The sequence below is a fragment of the Petromyzon marinus genome, chromosome 1 (genome assembly GCF_048934315.1).
Source record: "Petromyzon marinus isolate PM22_M1 ecotype Great Lakes invasive population chromosome 1, UKy_Petmar_22M1.pri1.0, whole genome shotgun sequence".
NCBI classification, from domain to species: Eukaryota; Metazoa; Chordata; class Hyperoartia; order Petromyzontiformes; family Petromyzontidae; genus Petromyzon; species Petromyzon marinus.
Genome location: NC_133667.1, coordinates 15,395,820 through 15,420,306, shown reverse-complemented (window position 1 = coordinate 15,420,306; position 24,487 = coordinate 15,395,820). Strand labels below are relative to the sequence as shown.

The 24,487-nt window shown below is 53.8% G+C and overlaps 1 protein-coding gene across 6 annotated transcripts in view; it reads right to left on the bottom strand.

The window, feature by feature from the left end:
• Window positions 1-24,487, bottom strand: part of LOC116943560 (receptor-type tyrosine-protein phosphatase S-like) — a 338,660-nt gene that overhangs the window by 5,221 nt on the left and 308,952 nt on the right. For all 6 annotated transcript variants that reach the window (XM_076063098.1, XM_076062934.1, XM_076062987.1 and 3 more), the window contains 9 exons: window positions 23,341-23,352; window positions 16,150-16,391; window positions 10,879-10,976; window positions 10,381-10,504; window positions 5,036-5,211; window positions 3,667-3,786; window positions 3,014-3,168; window positions 1,746-2,217; window positions 1,052-1,230 (listed from right to left, as the gene is read on the bottom strand). In XM_076063098.1, coding sequence (XP_075919213.1) covers window positions 1,052-1,230; window positions 1,746-2,217; window positions 3,014-3,168; window positions 3,667-3,786; window positions 5,036-5,211; window positions 10,381-10,504; window positions 10,879-10,976; window positions 16,150-16,391; window positions 23,341-23,352 — 1,578 coding nt within the window. The remainder of the gene's footprint in view (window positions 1-1,051; window positions 1,231-1,745; window positions 2,218-3,013; window positions 3,169-3,666; window positions 3,787-5,035; window positions 5,212-10,380; window positions 10,505-10,878; window positions 10,977-16,149; window positions 16,392-23,340; window positions 23,353-24,487) is intronic.

The following is a 24,487-nucleotide window of genomic DNA, read 5'->3' as shown; positions in this document are numbered from 1 at the left end:
ATGAAAACATCGGCGATGACAACAATGACCACAACATCGACAACATCGACAACATCGACCAATGACCACAACATCAACAACGGCAATATCAACATCAAAAACATCAACGACAGCATCAACAATAACGACGACAACATCGACAATGACAACATTGGCAACAACATCAACGACAAAAGTGACCACAACATGAACAATGGCAACATCAACAACGGCAACAACAACAACATGGTTGTGGCGTGGTGGAGGTAACGGTGTCGCAGTTGTGGTGGTGGTGTCGGTATCGTCATCATGTATGGTCTTGAGTTTTGATTATAGTGCGCCAATCTTTAAAGGTGTATTGAATTTTTTAAAATTCTTCTCCCGATACTCCTGCTGTTATGGAGTGACTCATGCAGCCAGCTATGGCTGCAAAGTTTGGTCGTACATGTTATGTACATATCGTTCATTGTTAAATTTGAATCACAGTTCCCAATGATCACTGTTACATTGTTTTTATAGCTTTATTTTGGTGATTTTGAAAACGTTTTGGTTTAGCCATGTTTGTTGTAGTACAGTGTTAGCCTGATAACTTGAATCTACAATTACCTCATGGTTGTTATTGTTTGACTTGCATCCCACTGGGATTTTTTCACACATCGTTGAAATACGGTGTTTTTTTCTGGAAGATTTTGCTGTTTTCTCGTGGACGTTTCTGTTGCGTGAAGTCACTTTAAGATGTTTATTGTTCATGTTTTAGTTTTGTTGCGGTTGCACCCGAGTCAAGAGCCGCATGGCTCACAGGGTTATACCTAATAAAGAATAAATGAAACTGAATGTAGTAGCAGCAGTCGTGGTGGTGCGGTGGTGACGGTGCGGTGGTGACAGTGGTGGTGGTGCTGATGGTCGTGGTGTCGTGGCGGTGCCGGCGGAGGTGGTGGCGGAGGCAGCGGTGGCGGTGCTGGCGAAGGTGGTGGCGGCCGTGGCGATCGTGGTCATGTGGCGAGTGCTTGTCGTGGTGATTTCGTGGTGGCGGCTGTGGTGGCGCCGTGGCGGCGGCGTGTCGCCCCGTCACCGGTATCCGTCGATGAAGCTGGCGTTGATGTAGTCGGAGCCCTCGACGCCGCGGATGGGCTGCAGGGGCACGCGTGTCACCTCGTAGGGCAGCACGTTCACCAGGCGGTTCTTGAACTTGTTGCAGGGCAGGTTGGCGCTGACGAAGCACGCCGGGCTCAAGCGCGTGTTGGCCAGGCGCTGGGTGTCACGCACGGACGGATGGACGCGTCGGGGGGTTTGGAGGGAAAGCGTTCGTTCAGTCCGCGTTAAGGGCCGTATCGTGTGTGCGGATATGTTGAGCTTCTTTCGCGCCGTACGTAGCAAAAGCGTGCCGTCACGGCTCGGATCGGAGCTTTGGCTCTCCGGCTCAACTCGATCCGCCGGCGGCGCGGTTGAGCCTGAGCGTGAGCCTGCGCCACGGGCTGAGCCGCCCGCTCGCTCGCTCGCCTTTGCATGCGAGCCGAGCCTGAGCGTTAAGAGGCCTAGCCACGGGCTGAGCAGCTCGCTCGCCTTTCTACGACCTCCACCGTGGCCACCAGGTGACCACCTGGGCCGGATTGATCCCTGGACCAGTTGCGACCCCCTGGGCTGGGTCATTTGACCCCCCCCCCCACCACCCACCAACCTCCTCCCCCCCCCTCCCACTTCGCTCACCCCACCTAACCCCCTCCCTCGCTTTCTCCCCCCGCCCCACCTCACGGCCGCCTCCTCACCTTGAACTCCAGCACCATGCCCGTGATCCCGTGCGTCGCCTGCGGACTCGACGGCGCGGCAGTCACCGTCTGCGGCTGCTGCTTGGCCGAGGACGCGCCGCCGCCGCCGCCGGTGGTGGGCTGCTGCTGCTGCTGCTGCTGCTGCTGCTTGTGCTGCGCGGACGACGCGGACGACGCCGCCGGCGGCGGCGGCGGCGCCTGCTGCTTATCGTGGCGGTGCGGCGCGGCGGGCGAGGCGAGGCGGCGCACGTGCGCGTGGAGGGAGCGCGCCGGCACCTCGGTGCCGCCGGCGCTGGCCGCCTCGAGCAGCGCCTCGTGCACGAAGGCGTACTGCTCCTCCGTCTGCACCGTGTAGTTGCGCTGCGAGCGCAGGCACGTGACGAGGCCGTACGCGTCCGCCGTGCGCTCCGAGCGCAGGCGCTCCAGCGCGGCGTCCAGCGCCACGAAGCAGCCCGTGCGGCCCACGCCGGCGCTGGGGCGGAGGCCGGCAACGTCGCGGTGAGCAACACGGGTTGTTGTTGGGTTAGATCGAGCAAACATGCAAACGCGTCGGTAATTTTCGCCGCCACCCGACGTTTTACGTGACAAACCTTACCAGGTGGCTGTGTCGGGTTTGTCCGACGTGCGGAATATTCGCGTTACGTGATCGTTCTCGGGAACCTAACCCTTCCGTAACCCGGGGACTGCCTGTACCAAGACCACAACCCTCTGCCATCGCCCCTACATTACCACAACCATCACCGCCAACAAGCACCACCGTTACCACAACCACCGGCTACTACCCCGTCCACCACCACCCCCTCCACCACCACCATCACCACCACCCTCTCTACCACTACCACCACCGCCGCCACCAGAACCAACCTCTCTACCGCTACCATCACCACCACCCTCTCTACCACTACCACCACCGCCGCCACCACCACCACCCTCTCCTCCACCACCACCACAGCCCGAGCGTCGTCTCAGCACCTGCAGCACACCATCCATCACAACAATCACCACCACCACCACCACCCACCCTTAAAAGACAAAGATCCCCCGTATAGCCTTAACAAACTGTTGAGGCAAATGCTGTTGGCGAGCAGTGCTTATGAAGGCCGGCATGGCACACGTGGAGGTGGGTGACCAGCATCACCCCCACCACTACCGCCACCACCACCAACACCACCCTCCACCACTACCGCTACCACCACCACCACCGCCACCACCACCACCCTCCACCACTACCGCTGCCACCACCGCCACGGGCATCGTCATCTCGGCACCTGCAGTGCACCACCATGGGGCCCGCGTCGGGTGGGTTGCAGGCCTTGACGCGCCGCAGGAATGCCAGGAAGGGCGTCGGGTACTCGGGGACGCCGTGGTCCGGCCACGCCGTGAACTGGAACTGCCGCACCTCCCGCCGCTCCCCGCTGCCTCCCTGCCGGGGTGGGGAAGGGGGTGGAAGGGGGAGGCTGTCACGTGACTCTGTGGCTACGTAGGGCTTGACTGGGCTGATGTCCACTCTGTTTAAGTATTTCACCGGGTAAGGCCCACACTAAGCTCTTTTTCGGAAGTGACCTGGCCGATGACAAATGAGAGTTCATCAAAGTGTGGAAATGTACAGCAGACAAACACTCTAAACGCGTGATGTTGATTCTAAATGTGACCACGGCGAAAGCGACATGTAAACTTCAAATATACAGCAGCAGGAGTCGTCAGGGTCGGGATCGAACCCACGACCTCCTGCACACCAGGCGAGGTAGTCAACATCTCTCCACCGCCGGCGCCCACTCAAAAAACAACTTCTTCTCTCCACCTTCTCCCCCTCTCACAGAAGCCACTGTACATACGTACGTAGCTCCCAACGGCTTCCTAACATCGGAGGGGAAGAGCGGGATTCCAGACGGCCGTCTGGAACGCGCGACAAGGGCCTCACCCTCTGCAGCGTGAACGTGCGGACGCAGTACGTCGCCAGATCCATGGTGTCCTGCAGCGCCACGGTCAGCGTCCCGTACGTCTCCGAGCCGCGCGCCGGCCAGTAGCGGTCACACTTCACCTGGTGGGGTGGTACGGGGGTGGGGGGGGGCGGGTGACGAGGGGCAGCGGTGGTGACGTCGTGACGTCGTCGTCATCGTTGACACAAGGAGCCGGACCCCAACTCCGGCTTGCGTCAGCCGGCGGTCGTGCCGCCGCTGTGCCTCCGCCGCTACGGCGCGACTCCACCGGGTTCCCGGCGTCACGCCTGATGATTACTAATCACGCCTGATGATTACTAAACACGCCTGATGATTACTAATCACGCCTGATGATTACTAAACACGCCTGATGATTACTAAACACGCCTGATGATTACTAAACACGCCTGATGATTACTAAACACGCCTGATGATTACTAATCACGCCTGATGATTACTAATCACGCCTGATGATTACTAAACACGCCTGATGATTACTAAACACGCCTGATGATTACTAATCACGCCTGATGATTACTAATCACGCCTGATGATTACTAATCACGCCTGATGATTACTAAACACGCCTGATGATTACTAAACACGCCTGATGATTACTAATCACGCCTGATGATTACTAATCACGCCTGATGATTACTAATCACGCCTGATGATTACTAAACACGCCTGATGATTACTAAACACGCCTGATGATTACTAATCACGCCTGATGATTACTAATCACGCCTGATGATTACTAAACACGCCTGATGATTACTAATCACGCCTGATGATTACTAAACACGCCTGATGATTACTAAACACGCCTGATGATTACTAATCACGCCTGATGATTACTAATCACGCCTGATGATTACTAATCACGCCTGATGATTACTAAACACGCCTGATGATTACTAATCACGCCTGATGATTACTAAACACGCCTGATGATTACTAATCACGCCTGATGATTACTATTCACGCCTGATGATTACTAAACATGCCTGATGATTACTAATCACGTCTCTCTCTCGCGATGCCAGGGACCGTCGATGAGCGTCTTGCGCCCCGTTGCCGCCACCTGTGCTGCTTCGTCCCGGGATCCGCAGCCCCCCCCCCGCCCCTTTCCCCGCCGCTCCCACCTCTTCCCCCTCTCTCACCTCATCCGCCTCTTCCTACGGAGCGTCCCGATTTCTCTGCACAGCGCCGGAGGTTTGGCCGAGACCGCCCCACCCCACCCCCACCCCACCCCCGCCGCCGCCTTCCGGCGACGCTCAACTCAATCGACCGCACCGCCGCCGCTGCCGCCGCCGGCCGACGGAGCCGGCGCCGCCGCCCCGCCCGTACCCGCGAGCGCTCCTCTAGCTTGGTCATCATGACGACGGTGGCGCTGCGCTGCTCCCACACCATCCTCCAGAAGTCGGCGAAGGTCTCGGGCAGCGGGCCCTGCGTGGCGATGTAGGCGTTGTGCTTGCGGTAGCCGTCCATGTAGTTGGCGTTGATGTAGTCGCTCCCGGGCTCTCCTGCGGCGGGGGGGGACGGGGTGGCGGGGGAGGGAGAGGGGGTGGGCGCACCGCACGCTCCGATTAGCGTGGTTGGCATAAACCATCGTCACACGAACTCCGGTCATCATCCTCGCAGCAGCAGCAGCAGCAGCAGCGGTTTTTGGCGGGCCATCGAGAAAGACTGCTTTTAGCGTGTTAGCACAGTTGGCTACGTACGGTGCGAAAGAAGTTCAACCGTACGTACACACATACAAAGAGGGTCGTCGCATCGCTTTCAAATGCGCCTCTGCGGCCGTCTGGAACGCTCTTCCTTCCGATATTAGGAAGCCACTGGGATTTACGCACTTTTAAATAATATAGATTGACAAACTCATTTCTTTAGAATTGCTTTTTGTGTTTAGTTTGTTGTCCACCCCCCGCACCTCCGACTAGCACAGTTGGCTACGTACGGTGCGAAAGAAGTTCAACACACGTACACGCCCGGCAGACGGCTGAATCTTTGAGAATTTTTGGGAATCTTTATTTCTAACTGAAGAAGGCGGAGGAGGAATGTGATGGTGGCAATGAATATTATTTTTTTTTTCTTTCACAACTACAAGCAATGACAGGAGGACGAGAGAGAGAAAAAGTTCAGCGAGCCGATGGAAAACAAGTGAATGAATATTCACGCAGCATGGAAGAACACGTTGCTACGAGTCGCATCGGGGAGCATGATCACCGTGGTGGTGATAGCGGTGGTGGTGGTGGTGGCGGCAGCGGTACCGGTGGTGACGGTCGACTCAGCCTCAAACGAGCACCTGGCGCGGTGCGTAGTAAACAGCGCCACTGGGGAGACAAAGGCGGCCGGGCGTGGTGTTGGCCACCCACCCCGTTCCGGCTTTCAGAGGCGCTACTCGCTAACAGCACTTGCCCCGACAGTCTGTTAAGGCTATACGGGGGATCTTTGTTTTTTGTTTATGTGATGATGATATCAGCCGCAGTGATGATGGAGCTGTCATCACGTGCGGCCAGGTCGCCTGCATCTTAGAGCTAATAGCTCGGTGCAGGCCATTATCTGCAGGTTAAATAACAATGATTGTAACAGGTAGGCTTTCGCGACGAATATCATGCATAATAGAGGTTCTTTGGGTTAGATCGTGTAAATGTATAAATGTGTCGTTAATAATAATTGTAATCATAATAACACATTTATATTTTAAATAACTATAACACGCACCACGAATATAATGAGCCAAAAATGTCTGTGTGTAACGCGCGTGACGTGACTCCACGTCGACCAGCCCCCCTAATTAATAATCACGAACAGGTTACATCCTCCACATGGACGCCGCCCCCGCCCCCCCCAGTCATTCAGGATCATGAACGGGTGACGTCACTCCGCATGAAGAAGGTGGAGCAAATTAGCTTTCATTTAGACTTTTCTTCATGGAAAGTAAATCTCACTAAAAAAAAAAATCAACGCAGCAACTAACATAACGAGCCAATAACGGCTGTGTGTGTGTGTGCCCCGCGCGTGACGTCACTCCACACGATCCCCCCCCCCCCCCTCATAATTATTCACGTGTGCCTGGATTTTTTGACTAACGCAGAAGGTCGAGCGGCTATGATAAAAAAGAAAATTTTTACGCAAATTCGCTTTCGATTTCACGTATCTTTCTAGAAATCCCACGTCGCATCGCGCTGCATTTGGTGACTTCATTTATTTCTTCGCCACGTCCGGCAAATTACGCTGCGGTAAATATTCCTCTGCCATTTAAAACTTTCGTGACTGCAATGATTCACCTTCTTTGGTTCTTTCGGTAAAGTCACGTAGAATGAGAATAAAATAATAAATTATTGTGTTATTTTATTTTATCAATTTATTATTTCATTCTCATTCTACGTGACTTTACCGAAAGAACCAAAGAAGATTCCTCTGCCACTTCGCAGGCATAGTATCGAATTCCAATTGTTTTCAACCCCAGCGAGTGAAGGCGGAAGACAGGTAAAGCATCGTGAGCACCGAGTGGCAACTGATTTGGCGTCCGTTAAATACGCCATGACGTGGTTGCGCGCAACAACAACCACTGCCATTGATGCAGTGCTGCGGTCGAATTCTGTGAGGTGTTTTATGACTTCCTCTCGTGCAACATTCACTGCCGTTAATACAGTGCTACAGTGACTATCAACGAGTCGCAGGGTGAGACTTTTGGAAAATGTGGGGTATTTATCTGAATGGACCCGTATTTTTTCCATGGCCAGTGGTACGTGGCTCTGTCGAGATCAAAATATCCTCAGCGGATCAAAGTGTTCATCAAGGATAGCCAACTGCAATGGGAACCTTTTGAACAGTGATGGGAGATTCACACGAAAATATCGTATACCGAGAAATCTTCCAAAGTCCTTAATTGAATTTAATAAATTTTGATTTACAGCTTTCGTGACTGCAGGGATTCATATTCTAGGTTCTTTCGGTAAAGTCACGTAGAAGGGAAACAATAAAATAATAAAATATAAAACAATAAAATTATCACGACGTTTCGACTGCAACACAGTCAAAACGTCGTGATAATTGTATTGTTTCCCTTCTACGTGACTTTACCGAAAGAGCCAAGAATATTAATTTAATAAGTCAAGAAAAAATGTCTTCACGTGTTACATTTCCTAATAAAATGAACAATCACGCAACAAGACGTTAATTTACATCTTTAATATCACAGCTTCCGTCCCAGGACGGGCTAACAAGCTAGTAAAAATAATAACAATATAATTATAATATTTTGATTATTATGATATTATAATATAAGAGCCAATAGCTCGGTGTGGCCTTTCTAATAATATTATTATTATTCATACTCAAGGTTTTTGGGTTAGATGCGTAAGTATAAATGTGTCCTATTCTTAGCTCTTTCGGTAAAGTCACGTTGAAGGGAAACAATAAAATAATAATATATATAAATAATAATTTATTTTATATACTTTATTATGTTATTGTTTCCCTTCAACGTAATTTTACCGAAAGAGCTAAGAATATGAATTATTGCAGTCACGAAAGCTTTAAATCTAAATATAAATGTGTCGTCACCCTCCACCACCCGACACAGCCAATCAGTAAGGGATTTGTCACGTAAACAAAACGCCAATTACTAGTATAGTGTAGTGTGTAGTGTAGTGTACTACTTCAGCCCACCGGTGTGGTGGAGAGTAAATCCACAACGTTTGCAATTTCAGGAGTGCCCTGAGGTTTCGCCGGTAATTACATCAACCAGCGATCATTGGGCGATTTGCCAGCATAGTGAAGCAATCCGCCCGATTCGGGTCTCAAACATCACTGTTATAGTCAACATTACGTTTCCCTTGAAGGCCACGGGCGCGGTTGCTGTTGACGGAGCCCGCTGAGTTGCCCTGTGCGTTTCGTCGAGACATTTCTCCCGCAGAAACTTAGCCACCGTTGGGATTCGAGGTATATGTACAGGCACGCGTTTCATACGTAACATTATAAATGTTCTTTCCCCTTCCTTCTTTCTTTCTTTCTCTCTCCTTCTCCGAGGCTAAATCGCGTCTGTTGCTTTGCAGATAACGCGTGAGGAAGAAAAAAAAATATTCCCCGCGCATTTTTAAGCGAAGCACGGAAAATAAGGGAATTAAATGAGGACTCACATTAAAATGTAATTAAGAGGCACTGGAGCGGGCGGACGGGCGGGCGGGCGGCCGCTACCGCTGGTGCGATCTCGCTGCCGTTACGCGCCGATAATCACGCCCCGGAACCGACTAAGTGCGGCGCGAGAGAGAGCGGCTAATTGAACGGTGCGCCAGGAAAAAAAAAGACTCCTCGCAGGCTCCCGCGGCGTCGTGAGCTCGAGAGCGGCGTCGATCGTGAGCGAGAGGGCGAGCGAGAGGGCGAGAGAGAGGGCGGGCGAGAGAGAGGGCGAGAGAGAGGGCGAGCGAGAGAGGGCGAGCGAGAGGGCGAGCGAGAGAGGGCGAGCGAGAGAGGGCGAGAGAGAGGGCGAGCGAGAGGGCGAGAGAGAGGGCGAGCGAGAGAGGGCGAGCGAGAGGGCGAAAGAGAGAGGGCGAGCGAGAGAGGGCGAGAGAGAGAGGGCGAGCGAGAGAGGGCGAGAGAGAGGGCGAGCGAGAGAGGGCGAGCGAGAGAGGGCGAGAGAGAGGGGGCGAGCGAGAGAGGGCGAGCGAGAGAGGGCGAGAGAGAGGGCGAGCGAGAGGGGGCGAGCGAGAGGGCGAGCGAGAGGGTGAGCGAGAGAGGGCGACCGAGAGAGGGCGAGCGAGAGGGCGAGCGAGAGATGGTGAGAGAGAGGGCGAGCCAGAGAGAGAGAGAGCGGTCGACAGCCCGAGAGGGGGGAGAGGGGGGGGCGGTGGTTTAGCCGCTGGTGGTGCTGGTGACGTCGGTTGGCGCTGCGACGTACGGTGCGAAAGAAGTTCAACACACACACACACATACAAGCAAGCGCAGCCCCTCCGCGTGTGTGTGATTGGGCCGGGGTGTCAGTGCGGGGAGGGGGGTAGTGTAGCGGTCAGCGCTGCGCTACGAACCCCGGCTACGACACGACATTGATTCCCGCTCACGGCCATCACCACCACCAACACCAACACCCAGTGATAGCGACTATCTGACACCGATCCTAGGCCTCCTCCCCTAGGTCGACTCAGCCTCAAATGAGTAACCTGGTGCGGTGTGCAGTAAAGATCGCCACCGGGGGAGACAAAGGCGGCCGAGGACAGAAATACGTAGACTCCTGTATACCAGGTGAGGTAGATAGCCATCTCTCCATATTCTTTGGGTCTTTGGGTAAAGTCACGTAGATAGGTTCAGATAAAATAACAAAAGTTTTCGTATTTTCTTTGAACCTATCGACGTGACTTTGCCGAAAGACCAAAAGAAATATGAATTCCTGCAGTCACGAAAGCTTTAAGTCCAAATATACGGAAGTCGTCAGGGGTCGGGATCGAACCCACGACCTCCTGCATACCAGGCGAGGTAGTCAACATCTTCCAGCCAGCGTGATGATGATAATGAGAGACACAAACTCCAAATATACAGCAGTCGTCAGGGGTCGGGATCGAACCCACGACCTCCTGCATACCAGGCGAGGTAGTCAACATCTTCCAGCCACCGCGACATTACCGCGGTGTAAGTGTAAGCGGGTGGTGGGCGGGGCGGGGGTGGTCGGGCGGGCGGGCGCGCCGCTAACTCACCGTCCACGGGCGCCAGCAGCACGCGCGAGTGGTCGTAGGCGATGACGTTGGCGTAGCGGTTCTTGGGCTTGTTCACCTCCAGGTTGGAGTGCTCCCAAGTGAACTGCTGCCCCGGGTCAATGGACTGCAAAGAGAGAGACAAGGACGAAGGTTCACCCCCCCCCCCCCACCGTGTAGCCTACGATGGACTGTCGGGGCGAGTGCCGTTGGCGAGTCGCCGAACGTAACAGCAACAAACGCAAAAACAAACAACGTGATAGGAGTGCAAAGTGTATCGGGAAGCTAAACAAATAACAAATCGCTGCAATTTTTTTTAAAAAAAACTAAACTATCTTTTCTATATCTTGCCAGGCATTCGGGGCTGCGCCGTGGCCTACGACTTCACATACCCCCCTCCCCCACCACCCCCCCCCCCCACCCCCCCCTCTGTGACAAAGAGCTTTATAGCTCGTCGTATTTCTCCACGTTGCGAATTGGGGCGAGCGCCGGTCACCTCACCTCGTACTCCTGCGCGAACAGCATGTTGTCGTTGGCCTTGAGCCGCTCCACGTGATCCACCAGCTCCTCCACGGCAATGGGCGGGTGACTCATCATGCCTAGGGGCAAGGGGTCGGCAAGGGGGGAGGGGGGCAGGGGGGGGGGGTGATCAATGAGACTTGACAGCGGCCGACGAGTGTAGGACGAGGTAGGAGGAAGTAGGACGAGGTAGGAGGAGGAAGAGGGAGGAGGGAGGAGAAGGGGGGAGGAGGGAGGAAGGAGGAAGGGGTAAGGAGAGAAGAGCGATAAATCTGTTGTTAAATCTTTCATTTAAAAAGGGGGGAGGGGGTTACATAAAGCAAAGCATTAGAAAAAAACAAAAAAGGAGAGAGGAGGGAGATGGAGGGAGGAAGGAGAGAGAAGAGAGGAAGGAGGAGGGAGGAGGATGAGATGACAGCGCATCAGGAGAGGAGAGTAAACCAACATCACACAAACTCCGGTCTTCCTCGCTAACAGCAGCAGCAGCGGCGGCTTGTGGCTGACCATCGAAAAAAAAAAGACGGTCACGGGCATCGCGCGGCGCTTTCAGATGCGCGCTCTCCGCGGCCGTCTGGAACGCTCCCCTCCTTCCGATATTTCCCGCGCCTCCGATTAGCACGGTTGGCTACGTACAGCGCGAAAGAAGTTCACCATGCATGCATTCGGAAGCCACTGGAGCTATGCACCTTTAAATCTAATTTGAAAACTCATTGATTTAGAATTGCTTTTTGTGTTTAGTTTGTTGTCCTTCCCCTCCCCAATCCCCTCCCCAATCCCCTCCGCACCTCCAATTTAGCACGGTTGGCTGCGTACGGTGCGAAAAAAGTTCAACCATACGTACGTACGTACGTTCAGAACTCAAAGGGAACTGTAGATGAGGTCACATTTAAGGAGAGCGCCACTGAGTCTCAAGGCTCTTATCAAGAGCATCCTGAGAATAGGGTTTTTCCCCTTTTTTCTGGCAACACAACTGAAACCTTTTCACGAGGATTCATGTTACTGCATTAACCACGATACCTGCAGTCAAAATGCAAACAAGAAACATACTATGATAATTTATGCATTGTCCTTGAAACTGATTGGTCCACCCAACGACCTTTTGGCGTCATCTGGTCGAGCACCAATTGGGTCGAGGCTCAAAAGAAAGCCGTCCCTTGGTGTGGACCAATCAGTTTCAAGGACAATGCATATATTTCGATTTAAAGCTTTCGTGACTGCAAGGATTCATCTTCTTTGGTTCTTTCGGTAAAGTCACGTAGAATGAGAATAAAATAATAAATTGATAAAATAAAATAACACAATAAAATTCTCACGACGTTTCGGCCACAACACAAGCTTCGCTCCAGCGCTGTCCTCCAGACAGTCTCGTCCCTTCACCTGATGAAGGCCGCTTGTGTTGTGGCCGAAACGTCGTGAGAATTTGATTGTGTTATTTTATTTTATCAATTTATTATTTTATTCTCATTCTACGTGACTTTACCGAAAGAACCAAAGAAAATGCATATATTATCAAAGTATGTTTTTGTTTGCATTGTGACTGCAGGTATTGTGGTTAATGCAGACATGAATCCTTGTAAAAAGGTTTCAGTTTTTTATATATATTCTTAGTTTTTTCGGTAAAGTCACGTTGAAGAGAAACAACAAAATAACAAAATATATATAAAACAATAAAAAAATTCTCACGACGTTTCGACCATAACTCACCTGATGATGACCGTTTGAGTTATGGTCGAAACGTCGTGAGAATTTTTTATTGTTTTATATATATATTGTTATTTTGTTGTTTCTCTTCAACGTGACTTTACCGAAAAAACTAAGAATATGAATTACTGCAGTCACGAAAGCTTTAAATCAAAGGTTTCAGTTTTGTTGCAAGAAAAAAGGGGAAAAACCCCTATTATTACATTTTGGTACTGGCAAAGGAGGTCTAATGATGAAGAGCATCCTGCTTCGGGGACGTTCGGCCGATACGCTGCTGGACGGATGCCAGTCTGCCTTAAGCCCCCTGGCCCTCTGCCACGGGATCCTGCCGTGTAGCAAGTCCATCTTGGGGGCGCCGCGGAGGCTAGGAGATGTTAACTACCTCGCCTGGGTATACAGGAGGTCGATGGGTGCCTTCCCAAACCCCCCGACGCCCGCTTGTATATTTAAAGTTTTTGCGCGTCTCTCCGTCTCTCTCCGTGGTGGTCAAGTGGATTGGGCACCACGGTGGCTAGGAGGTGTTAACTACCTCGCCTGGGTATACAGGAGGTCGTGGGTTGCGATCTCAAACCCCCCAATGCCCGCTGTATATTTGGAGTTTTAGCGCGTCTCTCTGGGGGGTCGGCGGGGGCAAACACCGAGGAGAGCGGAGAGGCAGGGAAGGGAGGGCGGTGTAAAATATTAAATAATAATAGATTATGAAATTTTATAATTATAAAATAAATCCCAAAAATGTAAATGATGAAAAATAAAACAAATTATTGTCACATTTTTTTTATTATGAAAAAAATATTATACAAAAATGTACATTATAAAAAAAATACAATGCTAGAAAAAGAAATGTAGATAATATTAAAAGACAATGATCAAATAAATCATTTGTCGAAAATTAATTATAAAAAAAAGATTGTAATTTTTATAAAAACATAATTATGAAAACAAAAAAATTCTAATAAAAAAAAGTACGCAAAATAATTGTTTTTAAAATTATTAAATATATATGTAATAGTAGGTGGCAAACGGGGAAGGGTTGTGCACAAGAAAGCGGCGAAGCAGAATCTTGCGCAACCCCACACTCGGCGAAAGGGGCTGGAGAGAGGTAGAGAGGCAACGCGGTTCGTAACGGCGGCGCCGTGAAGAGAGCTGGAAGGCAGCCAGGGCAGCTGTCACTCACGACGGCCGCCACCCCTTGCACGTGAAAGCACGCGGAGCCAACCGTGCTAATGGCAGGTGCCGGGGGAAGGACAACAAACTGTCGGTCTCTGCTGTGTGAGTCTATGGGTTTCTGCTGTGTGTGTGTATGGGTCTCTGCTGTGTGAGTCTGTGCGTCTCTGTGTGAGTCTATGGGTCTCTGCTGTGTGAGTCTATGGGTCTCTGCTGTGTGTGTCTATGCGTCTCTGCTGTGTGAGTCTGTGCGTCTCTGTGTGAGTCTATGGGCCTCTGCTGTGTGAGTCTATGGGTCTCTGCTGTGTGAGTCTATGGGTCTCTGCTGTGTGTGTCTATGGGTCTCTGCTGTGTGAGTCTATGGGTCTCTGCTGTGTGTGTCTATGGTTCTCTGCTGTGTGAGTCTATGGGTCTCTGCTGTGTGAGTCTATGGGTCTCTGCTGTGTGAGTCTATGGGTTTCTGCTGTGTGTGTCTATGCGTCTCTGCTGTGTGAGTCTGTGCGTCTCTGTGTGAGTCTATGGGTCTCTGCTGTGTGAGTCTATGGGTCTCTGCTGTGTGAGTCTATGGGTCTCTGCTGTGTGTGTCTATGGGTCTCTGCTGTGTGTGTCTATGGGTCTCTGCTGTGTGAGTCTATGGGTCTCTGCTGTGTGAGTCTATGGGTCTCTGCTGTGTGTGTCTATGGGCCTGCTGTGTGAGTCTATGGGTCTCTGCCATGTGAGTCTATGGGTCTCTGCTGTGTGAGTCTAAGGGTCTCTGTGTGAGTCTGTGCGTCTCTGTGCGAGTCTATGGATCTGTGTGCGAGTCTATGGGTCTCTAAGTCAGTCTATGGGTCTCTGTGTGAGTCTATGGGTCTCTGTGTGAGTCTGTGCGTCTCTGTGTGAGTCTATAGGTATGTGTGTGAGTCTGTGCGTCTCTGTGTGAGTCTGTGCGTCTCTGTGTGAGTCTATGGATCTGTGTGCGAGTCTATGGGTCTCTAAGTTAGTCTATGGGTCTCTGTGTGAGTCTATGGGTCTCTGTGTGAGTCTGTGTGCTCTGCTGTGTGAGTCTATGGGTCTATGTGTGAGTCTATGGGTCTCTGTGTGAGTCTGTGCGTCTCTGTGTGAGTCTATGGGTCTCTGCTGTGTGAGTCTATGGGTCTCTGCTGTGTGAGTCTATAGGTCTCTACTGTGTGAGTCTATGGGTCTCTGTGTGAGTCTGTGCGTCTCTGTGTGAGCCTATGGGTCTCTACTGTGTGAGTCTATAGGTATGTGTGTGAGTCTATGGGTCTCTCAGTTAGACTATGGGTCTCGGTGTGAGTCTATGGGTCTCTGCTGTGTGAGTCTATGGGTCTCTACTGTGTGAGTCTATGGGTCTCTGTGTGAGTCTGTGCGTCTCTGTGTGAGCCTATGGGTCTCTACTGTGTGAGTCTATAGGTATGTGTGTGAGTCTATGGGTCTCTAAGTTAGTCTATGGGTCTCTGTGTGAGTCTATGGGTCTCTGTGTGAGTCTGTGTGCTCTGCTGTGTGAGTCTATGGGTCTATGTGTGAGTCTATGGGTCTCTGTGTGAGTCTGTGCGTCTCTGTGTCTCTGTGTGAGTCTATGGGTCTCTGCTGTGTGAGTCTATGGGTCTCTGCTGTGTGAGTCTATGGGTCTCTACTGTGTGAGTCTATGGGTCTCTGTGTGAGTCTGTGCGTCTCTGTGTGAGCCTATGGGTCTCTACTGTGTGAGTCTATAGGTATGTGTGTGAGTCTATGGGTCTCTCAGTTAGACTATGGGTCTCGGTGTGAGTCTATGGGTCTCTGTGTGAGTCTATGTGCTCTGCTGTGTGAGTCTATAGGTCTCTGTGTGAGTCTATGCGTCTCTGTGTGAGTCTATGGGTCTCTACTGTGTGAGTCTATGGGTCTCTATGTGAGTCTGTATGGGTCTCTGCTGTGTGAGTCTATGGGTCTCTGCTGTGTGAGTCTATGGGTCTCTGGTGTTTGAGTCTATCGGTCTCTGTGTGAGTCTATGGGTCTCTGCCGTGTGAGTCTATGGGTCTCTGCCGTGTGAGTCTATGGGTCTCTGCCGTGTGAGTCTATGGGTCTCTGCCGTTTGAGTCTATCGGTCTCTGTGTGAGTCTACGGGTCTCTGCTGTGTGAGTCTATGGGTCTCTGCTGTGTGAGTCCATGGGTCTCTGCTGTGTGAGGTGTGAGTCTATACGACAAATCGCTAACCTCAAACACCCGGTCGTTCGTAAAAGCTGAAGGCGGTATAGTACTATAGTAATAGAGCAAGTGCAGAATCACCGGACCTGAATTGATAACCTGAAAGCATTGAGCTTTCAAGTTATCAAAAAGTGCGGGGCCCCCGTAGCTACTACACATGTAGCTACTTGTGCTACTGGAACGTGCTGTAGTCGGGCACTGCACCTGGTGTCTGGAAGTTGATGCGTCTCAGCTCCACGGGGTCCGTCGGCTGCTGAGCGGCGGCCGCGTTCTCCTTCCCGAACGCCTCGGCAGCACCGGCGCCGCCGCCGCCGCCGCCGCTGCCCGCGGGCGCCGCCGTCCCGCCGGGCCCGGCGCCGGCGCCACCCCCGCCGGAGGATCCTCGGCCCGCCGGCCGCGCGTCTCCCAGCAGGATGGGCTTGGTGGGGTCCGAGTCGCTGCGCTTCCTGTTGGGGGGCGGGTGGGGGAGGTGCGGAGCGGCACGGTGGGGACCGGGAGGTGAAACTGCGGTTGCCAAGGCAAGTAACAAAGACAATGTTCCCCCCCACGTAGCCTGAACAGACTGTTGGGGGGGGGGGGGGGCAGGGCCGTTAGTAGCGAGTCGTAGCGCCTGTGAAGGCCCGGCACTGTGGGTACACGAGGGGGTGGGGTGGCCAGCACCGCGCCCGCCCTGGCCGACCTTTGTCTCCCCAGTGGCGATGTTTTTACACACCGCACAAAGGTACTAATATTCGAGGCAGAGTCGACCTAGGGGAGGCCCAGGATCGGTTCAGATATTCGTCGCTGGTGTTGGCCGTGAGCGGGGAATCGAACGCAAGTCATAGATAGGTTCGTAGCGCGGCGCGGCGGCGACCGCTACTCCACCGCTCCCCACACTGTCACCAGGGTCCACTCACACACCGGACGTAGCCAACCGTGCTAATCGGAGGTGCGGGGGTGGGGAAGGACAACAAACTATGGGTCTCTGTGTGAGTCTGTGGGTCTCTGTGTGAGTCTATGGGTCTCTGCGTGAGTCTGTGGGTCTCTGCGTGAGTCTGTGGGTCTCTGTGTGAGTCTGTGGGTCTCTGCGTGAGTCTGTGGGTCTCTGCGTGAGTCTGTGGGTCTCTGCGTGAGTCTGTGGGTCTCTGCGTGAATCTGTGGGTCTCTGCGTGAGTCTGTGGGTCTCTGCGTGAGTCTGTGGGTCTCTGCGTGAGTCTGTGGGTCTCTGCGTGAGTCTGTGGGTCTCTGCGTGAGTCTGTGGGTCTCTGTGTGAGTCTGTGGGTCTCTGCGTGAGTCTGTGGGTCTCTGCGTGAGTCTGTGGGTCTCTGCGTGAGTCTGTGGGTCTCTGCGTGAGTCTGTGGGTCTCTGCGTGAGTCTGTGGGTCTCTGCGTGAGTCTGTGGGTCTCTGCGTGAGTCTGTGGGGTCTCTGCGTGAATTTGTGGGTCTCTGCGTGAGTCTGTGGGTCTCTGCGTGAGTCTGTGGGTCTCTGCGTGAATCTGTGGGTCTCTGCGTGAGTCTGTGGGTCTCTGCGTGAGTCTGTGGGTCTCTGCGTGAGTCTGTGGGTCTCTGCGTGAGTCTGTGGGTCTCTGCGTGAGTCTGTGGGTCTCTGCGTGAGTCTGTGGGTCTCTGCGTGAGTTTCGCCTTTAGCAGTCTACTGGGGCAAATGCGCACGCACGCGTATGTACGTGCCCTTCGTAGGTGCTCCCTAACAGCACTTGCCCCAACAGTCTGTTAATGCTACACGGGGGATCTTTGTCTTTGGTCTGTGTGTGTGGGGAGCGGTGGTGCAGCGGCTGGCACTACCAACCCGGCTATGACCAGAATTCGATTCCCGTTCTCGGCCAATGCCAAACGGTGAAAAGCATCTGAACTGGTCCTGGGCCTACTCCTAGATCGACTCAGCCTCAAGTTATTACCTGGTGCGGTGCGTAAACATTGCCACTCGGGAGACAAAGGCGGCCGGGCGTGGTGATGGCCACTCGCCTCCTCGTGTGCCATGCCGGCCTTCATAAGTTATCGCTAATAGTACTTGCACCGACGGTCTGTTGAAGGCTATACGGGGGATCTTTGTCCTTGTCAGAATGAGAATATGTATTTATCCCGGAGAAACCCGATGAGCTATGAAGCTCTTTTTCACAAACGTCCAGTAGGGATGGGTCAGAAAGTTACAACAATAATTAATACAGGAAAGGTAAGAAAATCACTATAAATAAACTAAAACTAAACAATGTTTTTATTTTAGCAGGTAAGGCCCCACTGAGCTACGTCGCTCATTCCAGAAGCGACCCTGGCTTATCACAATCGATAGCTCAACGAAAGTCACTTCTCATCATCACATGGTAATGTATAGCAGCAGCCAAATAATCTGAAAGCATAGAGATGCATAGAGACCCATAGAGAAACACAGAGACTCATGGAAATATATACTCACTCTCAGAGATACATAGAGACCCATAGAGATACATAGAGACCCATAGCGATACACAAAGACCCTTAGAGATGCATAGATACCCATAGAGATACATATATACCCATTGACTAAATGAAACAATTTTTATTTTACCAGATAAGGCCCCATTGAGCTACGTAGCTCTTTTTCCAGAAGCGACCCTGACCATCACAAACGACAGCTCAACTAAGTGGCTTAGAGACCCATAGAAACCCACAGAGACACATAGAGATCCACAGAAAGTCATACAGATCCATAGAGATACATATAGACCCACAAAACTAAATTGCAACTTCATCAGGGTAGGCGAGGCTGCGTCGCGTGAAGGTGTTCCGCTGTAAGCGAGTGGGGCAAATTAAAACGGCCGTTAGTGAGAATATTGCACGGGGACTACTCGAAGAGAGACAGCGAGAGAGAGAGAGAGAGGGAGCGAGAGAGAGAGGGAGCGAGAGAGAGGAGGAGGGGTGGGTGGGTTGGGGGAAACGGCTGGCCCTGGATTGGTTCGGTTTGCTGTTTGTTGTTGTTGATGTTGTTGCTTTTCGAGAAATGGTTATTCGCTGTCGACCGGCTGTGGCTGTTGGGGTTTTACTCCTTCCACGGGTTTCAGATGTTGACGTTTTCAGGCACTTTTAGAGAGGACGCGGCCAATTGTTACCGCGCCTGTGGAGGAAGAGGCCCTTCCATCAATCAAAAGCACCCCCGAATTGAGGGCTCTGCGGTGTCTAGGCGATGTTGACTACCTCGCCTGGTATACAGGAGGTCGTGGGTTCGATCCCGACCATGACGATGCCCGTACCGCATATTTAGAGATGGCGTCTCTCTTTCTCATCATCATCACAGTGGCTAGGAGATATCAACTACCTCGCCTGGTATACAGGAGGTCGTGGATTTGATCCTGACCCTGACGCCCGCTGTATATTTGGAGTTTGCGTGCCTCCGTCGCTGCCTGTGGTTGCTGCTATAAATTGCCACGCGATGGTGGTAAGCCACTTCGTTGGGCGACGCTTTGTGATAAGCCAGGGTCGCTTCTGAAAAATAGCGATGTAGCGGAGTGGGCCTTACCTGGTAAAATAAAAAAAGTAAGATTTAGCTTAAAGATGCGTGAGGAATTTGTCAAACCGTTCCCGCTAACCGCTGCTCCACCACTCCCCGCCAACGCCCGCCTCTGCCTTTGAGTGCAACAAGACGAGCACGCACAAAGACAAAGATCCCCCCTATAGCATGTAAGCAGACTGTCGGGGGCAAGTGCAGTTAGCGAGTGAACGCCGGAACAGCTCACGAGGGGGTTGGGTGGCCACCACCACGCCCGGACGCCTTTGTCGTTTGCTGCACACCGCACCGGGTACTCATTTGAGGCCGAGTCGACCTAGGGAAGGCCCAGTACCGGTTCAGATCATCGTCGGCGGTGTCGGTGGCGGTGAGCGGGAATCGAACTGGGCTCCCTGCCGGGTTCTTAGCGCAGCGCCCTAACAGCTGCGCCACCGCTGCCCTGCCCGCTACCTACCCCGTCGAGCACACAGCGCACGCACGAGCAGCAACAACAGCTTCGCGGGCCGCGAAACCCACTCCGTGGTCACGAACCACAACCCGCACAAATCAGCGCGCCGCTCGCCACCGCGTAACTGCACCCGTGGCGCTGGCAGCGGTAGTGAGGAGGGTGGCAGTGGTAGTGAGGAGGGTAGCAGTGAGGAGGGTGGCAGCGGTAGTGAGGAGGGTGGCAGTGAGGAGAGTGGCAGTGGTAGTGAGGAGGGTGCCAGTGGTAGTGAGGAGGGTGGCAGCGGTAGCAAGGAGGGTGGCAGTGGTAGTGAGGAGGATGGCAGTGAGGAGGGTGGCAGCGGTAGTGAGGAGGCTGGCAGTGAGGAGGATGGCAGCGGTAGTGAGGAGGGTGACAGTGGTAGTGAGGAGGGTGGCAGCGGTAGTGAGGAGGGTGACAGTGGTAGTGAGGAGGGTGGCAGTGAGGAGGGTGGCAGTGGTAGTGAGGAGGGTGGCAGTGGTAGTGAGGAGGGTGGCAGCGGTAGTGAGGAGGGTGACAGTGGTAGTGAGGAGGGTGACAGTGGTAGTGAGGAGGGTGGCAGCGGTAGTGAGGAGGGTGACAGTGGTAGTGAGGAGGGTGGCAGTGAGGAGGGTGGCAGTGGTAGTGAGGAGGGTGGCAGTGAGGAGGGTGACAGTGGTAGTGAGGAGGGTGACAGTGGTAGTGAGGAGGAGGGTGACAGTGGTAGTGAGGAGGGTGGCAGTGGTAGTGAGGAGGGTGGCAGTGGTAGTGAGGAGGGCGCCGGCGGTAGCGAGGAGGAGGGTGGCAGCAGCTCACGCACGGCAGCCACATTTGCATAACCATCAGCTCTCGCTAATGGCCGCGCATGATCACCGTCTTTCTAACGAGCGCCACGACACGGCCCGCTGGGGAGTGATGGCGGTGGGGGAGGGTGGAGACGCAACCGGCGCGCTCGCGAGCGGGGGGGAGAGCGAGCGGCGACGTCCTTCACGGCGCTGTCACCGCCATCGCCACAACCGCCACCATCGCTACCGCCACTGCCACCACCGCCTCCACCACCACCGCCATCGCCACAACCGCCACCACCGCTACCGCCACTGCCACCACCGCTTCCACCACCACCGCCACCGCCTCCACCACTACCGACACTGCCACCACCGCCTCCACCACTACCGACACTGCCACCACCGCCACCGCCTCCACCGCCTCCACTGCCACCACCGTCACCACCATTGGTGACGGTGGAGGACAAGGAGCTATGGGTCTCTTCTGTGTGAGTCTATGGGTCTCGATGCGAGTCTATGGATCTCTGTGCGAGTCTATATAGGTAGGTATGGTTGAACTTCTTTCACACCGTACGCAGCCGACCGCGCGAATCCGAGGTGCGTGGGGCAGAGGACAACAAACTAAAACACAAAAAGCAGTTCTGAAGAAATCCGTTTCCAATCAAGATGATTTAAAAGCGCCTCGCTCCAGTGGCTCTCTAATGAGGAACAGAGAGCCCTCCAAAGGCGGTCACCGCGATGCGATGCGGTGACCGGGGCTTCAGCAGAGAGAGAGAGGAGAGTTCGTGTGGTTCCGCTCCTCCTCCTCCTCCTCCTCCGACGGCAGGAGGACGCGATCGACGCGACGAGCCGACGGTTAAAAATCGATCGCGCGGAGCGCTAGATAAATCACGCGGGCGTTCCCCCGCGTGCGAGAAAAAGAAAACCACATTGCTAACGGCCGCGGCGTTTAGACTTTAGACTAACGGGGCGTCTACAGCTGGCACGCGAGAGAAGGCGAGGCAGATCGAGAAGACGGGAAGTGGTGATGATTTTTTTTTTTACTTCTTGAATTGAAACACGACGCAGAATTGTGAAAAGAATTCGTGAAATCGGAGGGGTGTAGGTGGGTGGGGGGGGGGTGGCGGGCGCCGGCGGGGTGAAATGTTACAAACCTCTAATTGGTTGTCTCGTCCACCCAGGAGGTCGTGTAGGTTCGATCCCGGCCCTGACGATGCCTGCTGCTGCTGTGTATTTGGAGTCTGCGTGTCTCTCTCGTCATCATCATCACGGTGGCTAGGAGATGTTGACTACCTCGCCTGGTATACAGGAGGTCGTGGGTTCAATCCCTACCCTGACGCCTGCTGCTGTATAGTTGGGAGTTTGCGTGTTCTCCCCGTGGCCCTCCGGTTTTTCCCCTCCACATTAATAATCAGCATCACACGTTTCGAGTATTTTGCTGCAACACATTTCCACGCGATGACAATAAGCCCACTTCGTTGGGCTATCATTTGTGGTGGCCAGGTCGCTTCTGAAAAAGAGCTACACAGCTCAGTGGGGGTCCTGAACCGGTAAAGGGGGGGGGGGGAAGGGAAGGGAGGGGGGGAAATTCCACATTCCTACGCCGAGGACCGTTCGAGCCCGAGAAACGCAGCCAGAGGCTTACCGACGCAACAAGCAAATCCGTTGAGCGACGTCGCTGAGGAGCAGACGTGTAGACTGAATCGCCACCGAGGGTACGGCCGCGATGCGCTCCACGCTAACCCTTCGCCGGGTGTTTGCTAACCACGTGGGTTCACACGTGCGACCCCGCGGGGCGTTGATTTTTCATTCGTCGCACGCGAGCGCGGGCCTCTCTCGCGTGAACCGCTCCCTCGCTGCTGCTGCTGCTGCTGCCGTACACCGGCGTCTCAAGCGCGATTCGTTTGGTCCACGGATCATTTCATGGATGTGTGGGAGCGGGGGGAGCGGGGGGAGCGGGGGGGGGGGGCGCGGGGGGCGTTCCCTTGAGGGTCACGGTCCTCACTTCGATCGTCGCCCGCCGACTGAAGCGAGCAAATTTGCCGGACATGCCAAGCTATACTGTTCAAAAAGTAAACCATTTTTATTTGAGCAGGTTAACGTCCCACTGAGTTATTGGAGCTCTTTTTCACGAGCCACCTGGCTATCACAAATGATTGCTCAACGGAGTGGGCTTATCATCGTAATCATCATCACGTGGAAATGCATAGCAGGAGCCAAATAATCTCTAAGCGCAGTGACGTGGATTCTAAATGCGGAGGGGATAAAAACCGGGGGACCGAGAGAAAGAGAGACCCTCCAAATGTACAGCAGGCGTCAGGGCTGGGATCGAACCCACGAACCTCCCGCGTGCCAGGCGAGGTAGTCCACATCTGCGGTGGGGTGGTGGAAGGGCTTCACGCGCGACAACACAAACTGACACGGACGACGACACCGCCGCACATTGTCGTAGGCCGAGGCCGTCGAACCTCCCCCACTACCCCCCCCCCCTCCCCATCCCACAACCATCACCACTCATCACCCGTGGAGGAAGGGGCGTTGATAAACAGCGAAGGGTAATTACGGAAGGACACCCCCCCCCGCCGCCCCCGTCCTTTTAAGAATGTTCCTCTCGAGCGGGGGGGGGGGGGGGGGGAGATGGGAGGGTGGTGTCGATGATTGTGACGCATCGATTGAGCGAAAGTGCCCACCTGTCCGGCTTGCTGTCACGGGCACGCGGCGGTGACGGTGACGACCACGGGAGCCATCGGGAGCCATCGTCGTCGTACCGGGAGGGAGGGAGGGAGGGAGGGTGGGGAGGGGGAGGATGAGGAGGTGGTGGAGGGTGGGAGATGGAGAGAGGGAGATGGAGGTGCGGGAGGAGGTGGTGGAGATGGTGGTCGGAGGTTGGGAGATGGAAGGAGATGGAGGATGAGGAGCAGGAGCAGGTGGAGGGAGGGAGATGGAGAGAGGATGATGGAGGTGCGGGAGGAGGTGGTGGAGATGGTGGTGGGAGGGAGGGAGATGGAAGGAGATGGAGGATGAGGAGCAGGAGCAGGTGGAGGGAGGGAGATGGAGAGAGGATGATGGAGGTGCGGGAGGAGGTGGTGGAGATGGTGGTGGGAGGGAGGGAGATGGAAGGAGATGGAGGATGAGGAGGTGGTGGAGGGAGGGAGATGGAGAGAGGGAGATGGAGGTGCGGGAGGAGGTGGTGGAGATGGTGGTGGGAGGGAGCGAGGGAGGGAGGGAGGGAGGCGAAGGGGAGACAAAAAAACAAAAGGGAGAGCGGAGATCATCGGAGATCGATGGCGGCTTTTAGAACGACAGCATCCTTCGCTCCGGATTCGCGCGATCCTTCTCTTCTTCCGGATGGCGGCCGATGACGGAGGTGCGGAGCAAACAACGAACACTTTCACATTGCTGGCGGGTCCGAGCAACAGGTAACCAACCGCCAGACGTCGCGTGACGATGCAATGGGCCCCGATCCACACAACAACAACAAACGAAGGAGGCATCGCGGCGGCGGTGGCGATGATGACGACGACGATACACCGCTACTCACGCGCTGATTCTGCCGTGACTCGAAACCCGCAGAAAAAAACACGCACGCTGTGTTAGTATCTTAAGCACCGCGCAACTCGGCGTGTGTTCATGTATTCACTGCGTGCGCGTGTTAGTATGTTCACATGTTACATTAGCGACAACAACAACAGCCGCCATTCGACACTAAAGTGACGGTGACGTCACCACGGCGCTTGTGCCAGGCCATGTGCACGTTAAGGCCGAGTGCGAGGGGCTGGTTGTTTACCACTAAACCACGTGAAATAAACACATACAGTGAGGGAAAAAAGTATTTGA